The sequence below is a fragment of the Labeo rohita genome, chromosome 20, assembly GCF_022985175.1.
Source record: "Labeo rohita strain BAU-BD-2019 chromosome 20, IGBB_LRoh.1.0, whole genome shotgun sequence".
NCBI lineage: Eukaryota > Metazoa > Chordata > Actinopteri > Cypriniformes > Cyprinidae > Labeo > Labeo rohita.
The window spans coordinates 1,459,586-1,471,939 of NC_066888.1; the positions used below are offsets into that span (position 1 = coordinate 1,459,586).

The window sequence follows — 12,354 nt, forward strand, 5'->3', positions numbered from 1 at the left end:
TCCGTGAACACACCGCTCTGCTATGGATGTCACTGGTTCCACTGTGGATATCTCTGCTCCTGTCTGCTCTACCTGCTCGGCCTGCCCTGCAATGGCTCCCTGTTCTGCCTGCTCTGCCTGCCTCGCCATGGCTTCCTGTTCTGCCTGCTCTGCCTGCCTCGCCATGGCTCCCTGCTCTACCTGCTCTGCCTGCCCCACCATGGCTTCCTACTCTACCATGGCTCCACGGCCCAGGTCTTCCGAGGTCCCACTGTCTGCCATTGCTCCACGGCCCAGGTCCTCCGAGGTTCCACTGTCTGCCACAGTTCCACGGTCCAGGTCCCCCAGTGCTTCACTGTCTGCCACTGTTCCATGGCCCAGGTCCTCCAGTGCTTCACTGTCTGTCCCTGCTCCACGATCCAGGCCCACCTCCTCTGCACGGACCTTGCCCCCCCGTCCCACCCCCTGTTTTGCCTCCCACCCCCTGTTTTGCTTGTTCCCCCACCCTCCTGGACTGTTGTTTGAGCGCCAGGGGTCGCTCCTGGGGGGGGGGGATTCTGTAATGCCACGCCAGCAGAGGGAGCCCTCACCCACTGACTGACTGTTGCTGCTCCCTCTGCTGCTTCATTGGTAACTTCCTGTTTGGTGGCAATAAAAGGAGGCCATTTTCAAACAGGAAGCTGCGAAGTATTGTTTTGCTCTTGCGGACTCTACCAAGTGTTTATCTCTGTTTTCTTTGCCCTGTTTTTGTCATTGCCACGGTTTTGTATTATCATAGTTTTGCTTTTGTTTTTTCATAGTTCTGTCTAGTTTTTGCTGTCGTTCCTTTCCTTGTTTATTTGTTACTTTTCTGACTGCTCTCCCTGGTTTTTGGACGCCTGTTTTGTGGATTACGTTATTGTGTTGCCTTCGTCACTCTGTTTGTCTGGATACTGACCCTGTCTGACTACGATCTGTAAATAAAAGCTCGCACTTGGATCTTACACGCTTCCGACGAGTCCTCATTACATATACACTTAAAATTGGGCCAACTTAGTCCCAAGTAGTATAGAAACAGTACAATTACAAGTTAAGAACTTTACTGAAGTACACTTAATATACTTATTTTTGTAAGGGATATGATGATTGTGACTTTTTGAAGACTTCAGTTCCACTGCAGGTGGAGAAAACCCAGCATTTAAAAACCCAACTGTTTTGACAATCCCACTCATCCTTGTAAATGAGGGCATTTCAGGATTACAGCAAATTTTGTAGGTTTGAGACATAGCACATAGCTCATTTGTAAACCACGGAGAGGAGCAGGACATGGGAACAGACCTTGTCCTAACTGGATGAAAAAGCATGCTCGTCTAAAACGTCAGCAGTGGCAGAGTGGCAAAGTAGAGTAGATCCGCGTGACCTTTCGATGTGATTCAATAGTACGTAGCATCATGGACGCTCATCCCAGAGCCTGTGCTACACAAACTTTTATGCTTAAAAAGTAAACAAATTTTTATTTTCCGTAAAAAATGACAGATCGTTTCTCTAGATAAGACCCTTCCTCCTCAGCTTGGATCATTTAGAGCCTTTGAAGCCACATTTAAACTACATTTTGGAAGTTCAAAATTGGGGCACGAATGAAGTCCATTATATGAAGAAAAATCCTGAAATGTTTTCCTCAAAAACCATAATTTCTTCACAGCTGAAAACAGAAAGACATGAACATCTTGGATGACCAGGGGGTGAGTAAATTTTTGTAAATTTTCTTCTCCTTTAACCCCCATATTACGATGCATTGTTGTGGAAACAAATTGGCTAGTCACGACTGTTTCCGAACACGGTCACATCTCCGTCGTTGGAACCACATTAGGGACTTCAGGCAGCAGCCACTGATGGAACGGCAACGGCATTCCAACATCATATTGCGCATTCGTGACTTCTAACTGCTACTTCTTGATGTTCTACTCAGCCGTCTACTACGGGAGAACAGCTGGTTTGCTGTAGTCTTTACAACGTGACAGATTAGGTTGATAATTGTTACATTTTATAGTATATACCACTGTAATTCCATCAGTATACGATTCTACCATGAGTCTTTCATTTAATCTGTGTTAATATGTTTTAAACTTATTTTTCAAACCAATTTTAACGATGTTTTCATTTGTACAAAGATATGTCTGCTGTTGGCAACAGCACCTAGTTGCTTAATGATTTTTACGTTCTCGGCTACGGCGGGGGTTACAGCCTACTTCCGGTCATCGTAGCCTTTCCATCTGATTCATCACGGGTTCCCTCTTACGTCATACTCCAGGGTTCCCTTAGGGGCCGTTGACATATCGCGTCTTTTGCGCAAATACGGCTCGCTGCAGCCTGCGGTGGACAGCCAACCCCGCCCACATCCACACGTGACGTCACGCCCATCGCCGATACAACTCTTCCCACGTCTGAGCATCGAAAGTCACGCCCATATCAAATACATCACCTCATGATTCAACTATCCCTATACCGGTGAAACCCGGAAGTATGTCGAAACAACTTACGGTAGTAAGTATTGAAATTTTTCTGAGGAATGCCTCTTTTACGTGCTCTCTTAGGACCCTCACTGTATGCACACAGGGTGTCTAGTATAGCCCACTAGAACGATACTCTTCTAAATCCATATGATGGGTAGTGCACACGCTAGTCTCTGTGCACTTCTTTAAATCCATATTCTGGTAAGCACGCACATCAAGCATTTTGTGTTCTTCCTATATGGTAAGGGTTACGCGCTGCAGCTTCGTACCCTTTCTCTGGGTTGGATCAGGGCCTGACTTCGCCTTGGGCACCACTCTATGTATGTATGCTTGATGATACATTTCTAAAGCGGGGTGCTGCCCCGAAATAAAATAACGTTACCAACAATGCTGAGGGGATATGCATGCCAATGGTGATGAACACAGAAGGTAAAATTCCTTTCTAAAAATACTACATTTATTGACAGTATTAATGCATGAGCTATGAACGCAGCGTAGCTGTTTACTTGGCTTTTTGATCAAATAGCGCGCTTCTGCTTAGCACACACACTCCATCAGCACGGTTAAGCACGGTTGTCTAACCGTGCCGAAAAGGTTTGTAATCGTGCCGTACCAGGCTCAGGTGGAAACACAACCGGTACTGTACCTGACTGTTCTAAGAACCGTTCGGCCCGATAGTGAAAAAAAGCGGCTAAAATTAAGGTTTTTTAGCTTTTGGAATGAATATATTAACCTTAAGGTTATCTATAAGCTAGTGTGCTCAAAAGCGATGGCAAAATTCGCATTTACAAGATATAAGCATTAAAAAATTACAGCATCTCACTTCCGCTAATATGAATCAGTGATTTTGATGACATCACACTGCACTTCAGCTTCTCATCAAACTTTCTGTCCAATCAAATGCTCTCTAGAAACCGTTGTGTCCCGCCCCCTACACTACACTTACTTGTGCACAGTGTAGTATTTTCTGTACGGTGAATGGTACAGTGGAGGCAACAGACAGTGTAAAAATGCCTTCGATTGGGGCAAATGAGGTAGCGTGCTTGGTCTGCTTCGGACTTTGGCTCCGGTCCAGAGACGCAATCACATGGAGCGGATCATATGCGCGAGTCTGCACATATTAAACACTTTTAACTACAACTACACAGCCTCAGCATGATTATAATCACTATTTTGTATTAGTAAGAGTTTCATATTGCATCTAGGGGGTAATCATTTAGACTATGGCTGTCAAATGCGGCTTTACCAAGCTCAACGGCTCTGGCCCAAGCAGATATAAATGAAACGCTATTGGCTATTTTAAAAAGGGGCTGCTCAATATGTCCCTCCCTGTTTTCCTGCTTCAGCTGAAATTACATCACCACATGGAATAACGCTGCGTGTTTTAAGGCATTTCAGTGGACCTTTAAAATACAGAGATTAAAATGCATTTATATTTAGATAGAATGGAAGATATAGATTGTACTGCATTTTAGCTTGCTTATTGCACCCAAGAGCATAATTTATTGAGCCCATATGTCTTACTAACAAGGAACTATGCCTTTAACCACAGGTCGAGAGCTGTAGTTCCAAGCATGGAACGTGTGTGACGCTGTTTTTTTCAATGGCTTGTGCCCAGCAAGGGCGTTTTGTGGCTGCGCCATCAAAACAAGGGCGGAAAGCAAAATGTGATGTGGTGAACTCCAAAGTAATATGCGCGCATTTGCCAAAGTTAATTCTGCCTTGCTGCTTATTGTCCTTGAACAGTTAGCGTTGCTTAACCCACACTGTTTAAAATGCATTTAAATAAAGTTTAGCCACAAAACGATTTACATGTTTCTACCAGGTTATTTCTCAACCCATAAGCGAATATAAGTTGTTCAAACACAAAAAGCAATAGGCTATACATCCAGCAAATTTATAATCAAACTAACCTAAAAACTGTGGGAAGGATAACACTGTTTTTATCTGCTCCATGTGCCCGGTCCACTTGCTATTCCACAACTTTCACACTATCATCAGCTTTAGTCAAATAAAATGGGGATTTGAATAACTCCTGTTTTCCCCTCTCCTCATTTTTTTAGATAGCCCCCTTTGTTTTTAGAAAAGTTGACATTTTTACTTATCGAAGATAAATTATATCGCATACCATGTCCAGATTATGCCAGAACAAAGTGAAGAGAGGTGAATGCAGACATTATAGGTGCAGCGATCACCTGAGATACGTGCACAGGTCGTTCAAAAGTAAAATGCATTTGATTTGTAAACCAAATTCAAACGCAACATTTTAATCTCTAATGGTAATGCATAGAAATTATGGAAAAACTCCTAATAATGCTAATATGTAGGGGGCGTGGTGGGGCTTTGGCGATCAGTGCTACTGATAGCCAGTCAATCTACTCCACAGCCAATCACGGGCCCCCTCCTTGTTCGCGTTAATGCGGCCCTGTGTGTGCTCACTGTTGATAAATGAGGGCCCAGTAGAGTCAATTTCTAATTTAAGGCACCTCAATCAACTAGTCAAGGTCTGCGTTTACTTTAATAACAGTCAGGTGTGTCAAAACTAAACTCACAAATGAGGAGCCTGCTTTACAGACTCACAGACACACCTGTTTTTCACACGTCACTCAAACACTGAACCAGGAAACAGGAACCACATGAGTTCAGGGAAAGAGAAACTGAAGTGTGGTTGAGCTGTTGTGCGTTTGTGTCTCTGTATTCAAGCAGTAAAATGGCAGGAGCCAGAGTTTTTCAGGATGAGTTGATGTGTTCAGTGTGTCTGGATCTCCTGAAGGACCCAGTGACCATCCAGTGTGGACACAGTTACTGTAAGAGCTGTATTACAGACTGCTGGGATCAGGAGGATCAGATGAGAGTCTACAGCTGCCCTCAGTGCAGACAGACCTTCAGTCCAAGACCTGCTTTAGCTAGAAACACCATGCTGACTGAACTGGTGGAGAAACTGAAGAAGAGGAAACATCCTGCTGACTGTGACGCTGGAGCTGGAGATGTGCAGTGTGACGTCTGTACTGGAACAAAATACAAAGCCGTCAAGTCCTGTCTGGTGTGTCTGGAGTCTTACTGTCAAACTCATTTTGAGCGGCACGAGGAGTTTCGCTCAGGAAAACGACACAAAGTGACTGATGCCACTGGACGACTGCAGAAGATGATCTGCCAGAAACATGAGAAGCTCCTCGAGGTTTTCTGTCGCACTGACCAGAAATGTATATGTGTGCTGTGTACGATGGATGAACATAAAAACCATGACACTGTATCAGCTGCATCACAGAGGACAGAGAAACAGGTATTTAAAACTAGAGATCAAGAAAATACTGTAATGATCCAATAGTCTGTTTATTTTCTGTGTAGAGATGCAGCTTAATTACACAGAAACACTGTCAGTGTGAAGCTCTGTTTCAGTTTCACTACTTACACTTTTAGTGTGAAATACTCCTTAATCTTCATGATAATTCATGTGCGATGGTGATAAATGATCCATCATTCGTTCTGAAGTTTGAACCTACAGCCATTTATTATTAGCTCCACTTTTACTGGAGTCACATCATGATTTAGTGTCAGTAGTTTTCTGTGAGATTCACTATCATCTGTTTGTCCTGCAGAAGCAGCTGAAGGAGACGCAGAAGACGTTCCAGCAGAGAATCCAGCAGAGAGAGAAAGATCTTCAGCAGCTGAGAGAGGCTGTGGAGTCTCATAAGGTGAGTCTGGAGAAGAAGAGAAGTTTGTCTCAGTCTCAGTTCAGACTCTCTTGTCTCTTTCAGTCCCACTGAAGCCTGAATCACTGTGTGTCCTAACAGCGCTCTGCACAGACAGCAGTGGAGGACAGTGAGAGGATCTTTACTGAGCTCATCCGCTCCATTGAGAGAAGCCGCTCTGAGCTGATACGGCTGATCAGAGATCAGGAAAAGCGAGCGGTGAGTGGAGCTGAAGGACGACTGGAGCGACTGGAGCAGGAGATCAATGATCTGAGGAGGAGAGACGCTGAGCTGGAGCAGCTTTCACACACACAGGATCACATCCAGTTCCTGCAGGTAACACAGAAAAAAAAGAGACACTGCTTGCAAATGACTTACAGCTCTGGAAGCTCTAGAATAATTTCTCTGAGCTCTTTCTTCTGGAAGATATATTTAGCTGACACTACTACCACTAGTGCCACCAACAGTTCAAAACTTCACATTGCAGCTTTTACGTCATTTTTCTTTATAAATTATTACATCCTGGTGAAATCAGTCAAAAACTTGTTAGTACAGGTTCTAAGTAACATTCATCAGAATTGGATCAGATGATCTTCAAACCTGAGAAAACAGAATTTTATTTGTCTGTAACACATTGATGAATTTGACCATTAAGACCACAAACATCAGTCATGTCATGTCTTAAGGGTCCTTTTGAAGTTTCAGTGTCTCTAACCTCTCTAAAGTTATAAATAATGATCGATTTAATCGTAGCCTTTGAGCTGCTTTTCCTGATCAAATCTACTCAACACTACATTGAGACTCCACTGATGTGTTTGAGCTGTTAGATGGACATTTATGTTCTTAGCAGATGTTTTATCATAAAAATAATTTCCTAGAAAGTTCACATACAGTGTAAGTGTCAAATACTAGAATCTGTAGCTCTAATGTGATTTAATGAATATGAGAAGAATGAAGCTGATGCTGTGAAAGTGCTGGATTGAGTTACTAAAGATCAGTCAAGTCAAATCTGATGTTGGTGCAGGTTATTGGGTGAAGTGTGGAGCTGATGAGTTTTGATTTCTGTTTTCTGTAGAGTTTCCAGTCTCTCTCAGCACCTCCTGAATCTACAGACGGAAATGACGATCCCTTCAGTTCTCTCGTCTCTTTTGATGGTCTGAGAGAATCTGTCCATCAGCTGAGAGACAAACTGGAGGATTTCTGCAAAGAGGAGCTCAAGAAGATCTCAGACAGAGGTAAAGTCCTGGAGATTCATCTGCTCTCAGAAACGAGTCCATCATCATCTCATATCATGGAGAACATCATATTAGAAATGTGTTAGGAATGGATGCAGGATCATGAGAATCACACTGTTCATGTCTGTTGATTTCCACAGTCACATTCACCAACATTGTTCCCAGGACCAGGAACGACTTCCTACAATGTAAGTCAATAAGAAAACCAGCAGAAAAACTCACTGAGTGTGTTCATGTTCTTCCTGTAGAAGGTGAAAGGAGAGTTTTATAATTGATGTAAATGATTTGCACAGGATATCTGCTCATCTGTACTGAGACACTGATGATACACTGAACATGAAGAGTTCAGCTACATGAAAACATCAAACAGATTCATAATTTCTGATTCTGATGTGTTTTATCTCCATCAGATTCCCATCAGCTCACTCTGGATCTGAACACAGTGAATAAACGCCTCCGTCTGTCTGAGAGAAACAGAGTGATTACATTCACTGACACAGTCCAGACGTATCCTGATCATCCAGACAGATTTGATTATTGGCTTCAGGTGTTGTGTAGTGAGAGTGTGTGTGGACGCTGTTACTGGGAGATTGAGTGGAGTGGAGATTATGTGCGTATATCAGTATCATATAAGAGCATCAGCAGGAAGGGACGGGGTAAAGAGTGTTTGTTTGGACGTAATGATCAGTCCTGGAGTTTGTTCTGCTCTCCTTCCAGATACTCATTCATACACAATAAGATAGAGACTCGTCTCCCTGTGACGTCCATCAGCAGTAGAATAGGAGTGTTTGTGGATCACAGTGCAGGAACTCTGTCCTTCTACAGCGTCTCTGACACAATGAGCCTCATCCACACAGTCCAGATCACATTCACTCAGCCGCTCTATGCTGGGTTTTATGTTACTGGATCAGTGAAACTGTGTTGATGAATTAGAATAGACTGATGAGAGATTCTACCCATAATGCTTTGAGCTGCATGATGAATCAGTAACAGTGAGATGTTATAGAGTCTCTTCTTTTCTCTTCGTGACATTCGGCAGAGAATCAAAACCAGGAAACAAGACACAAGAGAACCAGGATACAAGGCTAGGAAATGCAGCTGTGACACATCAAGACTCTGCATTTAATATCTGAGTGAGCAGGGTTTATACAGGCAGAGTCTGATGAGATGTGGGAAATGTAGTTCATGAAGGAGTAACAATAGTCTGGGATGGAGAGACATCTAGTGGACAACCATGGTTCATAATGGTCCAGTCAGACTAGAAATCCTTGTAGATACCATTTCTTTCCAAGAAGGAACAGAGTTATGAGGATAGTGCCTTGTCTAGTATTTTTGAAAGAAAAAGTAGATTCAGAATCAGTTTGTTAAATATTTCTCTCCCCGTTGTTCCTCGGGGGATCGATAGTGCTCTGATACTGTTGCAGATGTTGCATGATTATCATTTTCTTGCTGATAAGATCAGAAATTTACAAAGTCAGAAAAATACAAATACTTATGGTCTGTCTGCGTGTACATCTAATATTAGTGCTGACGTGAATAACAGTTGTACTGAATTTATGTTTAACATTAGCCAGCACTTTTACATTTGCCAAGATGTAAAGTGCAAATTTAGAATGAAAAAGCTAATGATGTCGGATTAATGTGCTGGGCAATATTAGATCATATTATATACTTGTTGATGATATAGTTGTTGTGACGAGTCGGCTGTTAAAATGCCGAGCGCGCCTCTCCTCAGGAGACCGGTCTATTCCCCGTGCATGCACGCTGGTGTCCTCGTGGGTCCAGGAAGGGTGCGTAAAGGGACGAGCGCCGCCGATAGGATGGACGAGCTTCCGGACCCGTGGTCCGGACGTGAGCCGCATGGAAATGGCTGCGGGCCAGGATGCCGGGCCTTCTCACCCGCCTGAGGAAGTGCCGCCGCTAAGGAATGGATGAAGCCGCTAAAGGAAGCCGCTACCCCTCGTGCCGCGGACCCCGGCGGGGAGCAAGTGCGGCCGCCGGACTCCGCCCCTTACCTGGACCCTTCCCTTCTGAGCACTGCCCCTCCTTCACGGATTCCCTTCACGTCGAGGACACCAGATCCCCCATTTAATTTGGACACTTTTTCCCCTTTTTGGACACTTTCTGTTTATATTGCTTAATAAAAACCTCTCCAAGGCCTAACGTCACGCCCACTGTGTCTGTCGCTTTGCTCCCACCCGTGACAGTTGTATTTAGCAATTTAAACAAAAGTGTAGAGAGCTATAAACACACACCGTTCAGCAGCAGCGAGGCTGAATGATCCAGACTTCATCTGAGGAAAGAGTCTGTGATGATGTTTTCTCGTGGTTGGAGATGGAAGTGACAGATCAACAGACTGATGTTACAGGTGCCTCTACGACAAACTGCTTTTGTTCCTCTTTTATAAGTCACTCTGGTTAAAAGCATCTGGCAAATGCATAAATGATGTGTGCATCTTATTCCCTCAAATTTTATATATATATATATATATATATGTTTTTTTTTTCCTTTTTGTGTTGCAGTTAATTTTTGGCTATTGTTTGGGGGAAACAAATTAAATTACTTCTGGAAAGTATGTTCATTTACTTTATATGTACTCAATACATGGCAGGAGCTCCTTTTGCTTTAATTACTGCCTCAATTGGGCGTGGCATGGAGGTGATCAGTCTGTGGCACTGCTGAGGTGGTATGGAAGCCCAGGTTTCTTTGACAGTGGCCTTCAGCTCATCTTTTTTGGTCTCTTGTTTCTCATTTTCTTCTTGACAATACCCAATAGATTCTCTACGGGGTTCAGGTCTGGTGAGTTTGCTGGCCAGTCAAGCACACCAACACCATGGTCATTTAACCAACTTTTAGTGCTTTTGGCAGTGTGGGCAGGTGCCAAATCCTGCTGGAAAATGAAATCAGCATCTTTAAAAAGCTGGTCAGCAGAAGGAAGCATGAAGTGCTCTAACATTTCTTGGTAAACGGGTGCAGTGACTTTGGTTTTCAAAAAACACAGTGGACCAACACCAGCAGATGACATTGCACCCCAAATCATCACAGACTGTGGAAACTTAACACTGGACTTCAAGCAACTTGGGCTATGAGCTTCCCCACTCTTCCTCCAGACTCTAGGACCTTGGTTTCCAAATGAAATACAAAACTTGCTCTCATCTGAAAAGAGGACTTAGCACCACTGGGCAACAGTCCATTTCTTCTTCTCCTTAGCCCAGGTAAGACGCCTCTGACGTTGTCTGTGGTTCAGGAGTGGCTTAACAAGAGGAATACGACAACTGTAGCCAAATTCCTTGACACGTCTGTGTGTGGTGGCTCTTGATGCCTTGACCCCAGCCTCAGTCCATTCCTTGTGAAGTTCACCCAAATTCTTGAATCGATTTTGCTTGACAAGCCTCTCAAGGCTGCGGTTCTCTCGGTTGGTTGAGCATCTTTTTCTTCCACACTTTTTCCTTCCACTCAACTTCCTGTTACCATGCTTGGATACAGCACTCTGTGAACAGCCAGCTTCTTTGGCAATGAATGTTTGTGGCTTACCCTCCTTGTGAAGGGTGTCAATGATTGTCTTCTGGACAACTGTCAGATCAGCAGTCTTCCCCATGATTGTGTAGTTGTACTGAGACCATTTTGAAGGCTCAGGAAACCTTTGCAGGTGTTTTGAGTTGATTAGCTGATTGGCATGTCACCATATTCTAATTTGTTGAGATTGGTGGGTTTTTGTTAAATGTGAGCCAAAATCATCACAATTAAAAGAACCAAAGACTTAAACTACTTCGGTCTGTGTGCATTGAATTTATTTAATACACAAGTTTCACAATTTGAGTTGAATTACTGAAATAAATGAACTTTTCCACAACATTCTAATTTATTGAGATGCACCTGTATATTACATTTATGAATTTGACAAAAGATGGTGCATAAATTTAATAAGGTTAGAAAAATTAATCAGAAATGTATGAACAATGTAATTTTTATGGATCTGTAAGTAATAAGTATTAAATTTAGCAAGCAAGCAAATAAAATAAATAAATAATTACATACATACCTAAGCCTTGTTTTCTAAAGATGCAGACAAACCAAGTCCTATGTTTGGTGGATCTTATTTTATTTAAAGGTGGTTAACATAAGACATCAATGTTAATATAAGGTACTAAACTTTAGTAATCTAACAAAATATATTACAAATGACTTTTTAAAGCATGTATTTTGTAATCTGTAGTGGAAAACATTTTAAAAATAACCTTCCCAACCTTGTTCATGCATTCCCTGGGAATTGAACCCATAACATTGACGTTGCGAGTGCCACAGTCTACTGCATGTTTTTACATGATATGATCAGCATTACAGTTTAAGTGAAAAACTGAACTGAAATGGACATGAATTTCAAATGTCCTTTGACAGCAGCTCTGAATCTGCAGCAGCTCCTCAAGATTTCGCAAGATTGTGTATTTCTCTTACCACATCCTTAATACCAGCTGAGCATTGTTTAAATGTCACAGCCTGTCTTACTGTGGTTGCTAATCATGTGCATCCTTTTGTGGTCATCAAACCATCTTCAGAGTTACTTTCAGTAGGTTAAGAGCATACCACAAAGTACAGTACAGACACCTAGTAAAGTCCTATCATTTAGTAATGTGGAATAAAAATATATGAGTTGAATAAATTAATTCTGTCAGGGAGTTACACAAAATGTTGAGGGTATTACGTATTATAAAACAAAAGCAGTCATCCTTTGTGATCCCTGTTCACGCAAAAAGGACTTAAATGCTGTATTATTCGCGCCCGGCCAGTTTTCACAAATTCACATTTTCAGTTTATGTAATAGATAAGAGACTGATAACAGTATTGTTTATGAGAATTTGAACTTTGAAACACGTTTTCAAAAGCTGGCATTTCCAGGCCCCCAAAACACCTTTGTTGTGTGAAACAACGACCAAAGAGCATAAGTTCATCACTGGG

The 12,354-nt window shown here is 42.6% G+C and overlaps 1 protein-coding gene across 1 annotated transcript; it reads left to right on the forward strand.

The window, feature by feature from the left end:
* The first annotated feature begins 5,099 nt into the window (after positions 1 to 5,099).
* LOC127182605 (tripartite motif-containing protein 16) lies at positions 5,100 to 11,237 on the forward strand. The gene is made up of 6 exons (XM_051137967.1): positions 5,100 to 5,754; positions 6,071 to 6,166; positions 6,266 to 6,499; positions 7,239 to 7,398; positions 7,539 to 7,586; positions 7,809 to 11,237. The coding sequence occupies exons 1-6, from the start codon at positions 5,182 to 5,184 to the stop codon at positions 8,321 to 8,323; spliced, it is 1,626 nt and encodes a 541-aa protein (XP_050993924.1). The 5' UTR covers positions 5,100 to 5,181; the 3' UTR covers positions 8,324 to 11,237.
* The last annotated feature ends 1,117 nt before the right edge of the window (positions 11,238 to 12,354 follow it).

What these genes read in the sequence shown, in the direction of transcription:
- LOC127182605 (XM_051137967.1), top strand. Translation starts at nt 5,182, where the DNA reads ATGGCAGGAGCCAGAGTTTTTCAGGATGAGTTGATGTGTTCAGTGTGT. An exon ending in CACAGAGGACAGAGAAACAG is followed by an intron (nt 5,755 to 6,070) that starts GTATTTAAAACT and finishes TTTGTCCTGCAG; the next exon opens with AAGCAGCTGAAGGAGACGCA. An exon ending in ATCACATCCAGTTCCTGCAG is followed by an intron (nt 6,500 to 7,238) that starts GTAACACAGAAA and finishes TGTTTTCTGTAG; the next exon opens with AGTTTCCAGTCTCTCTCAGC.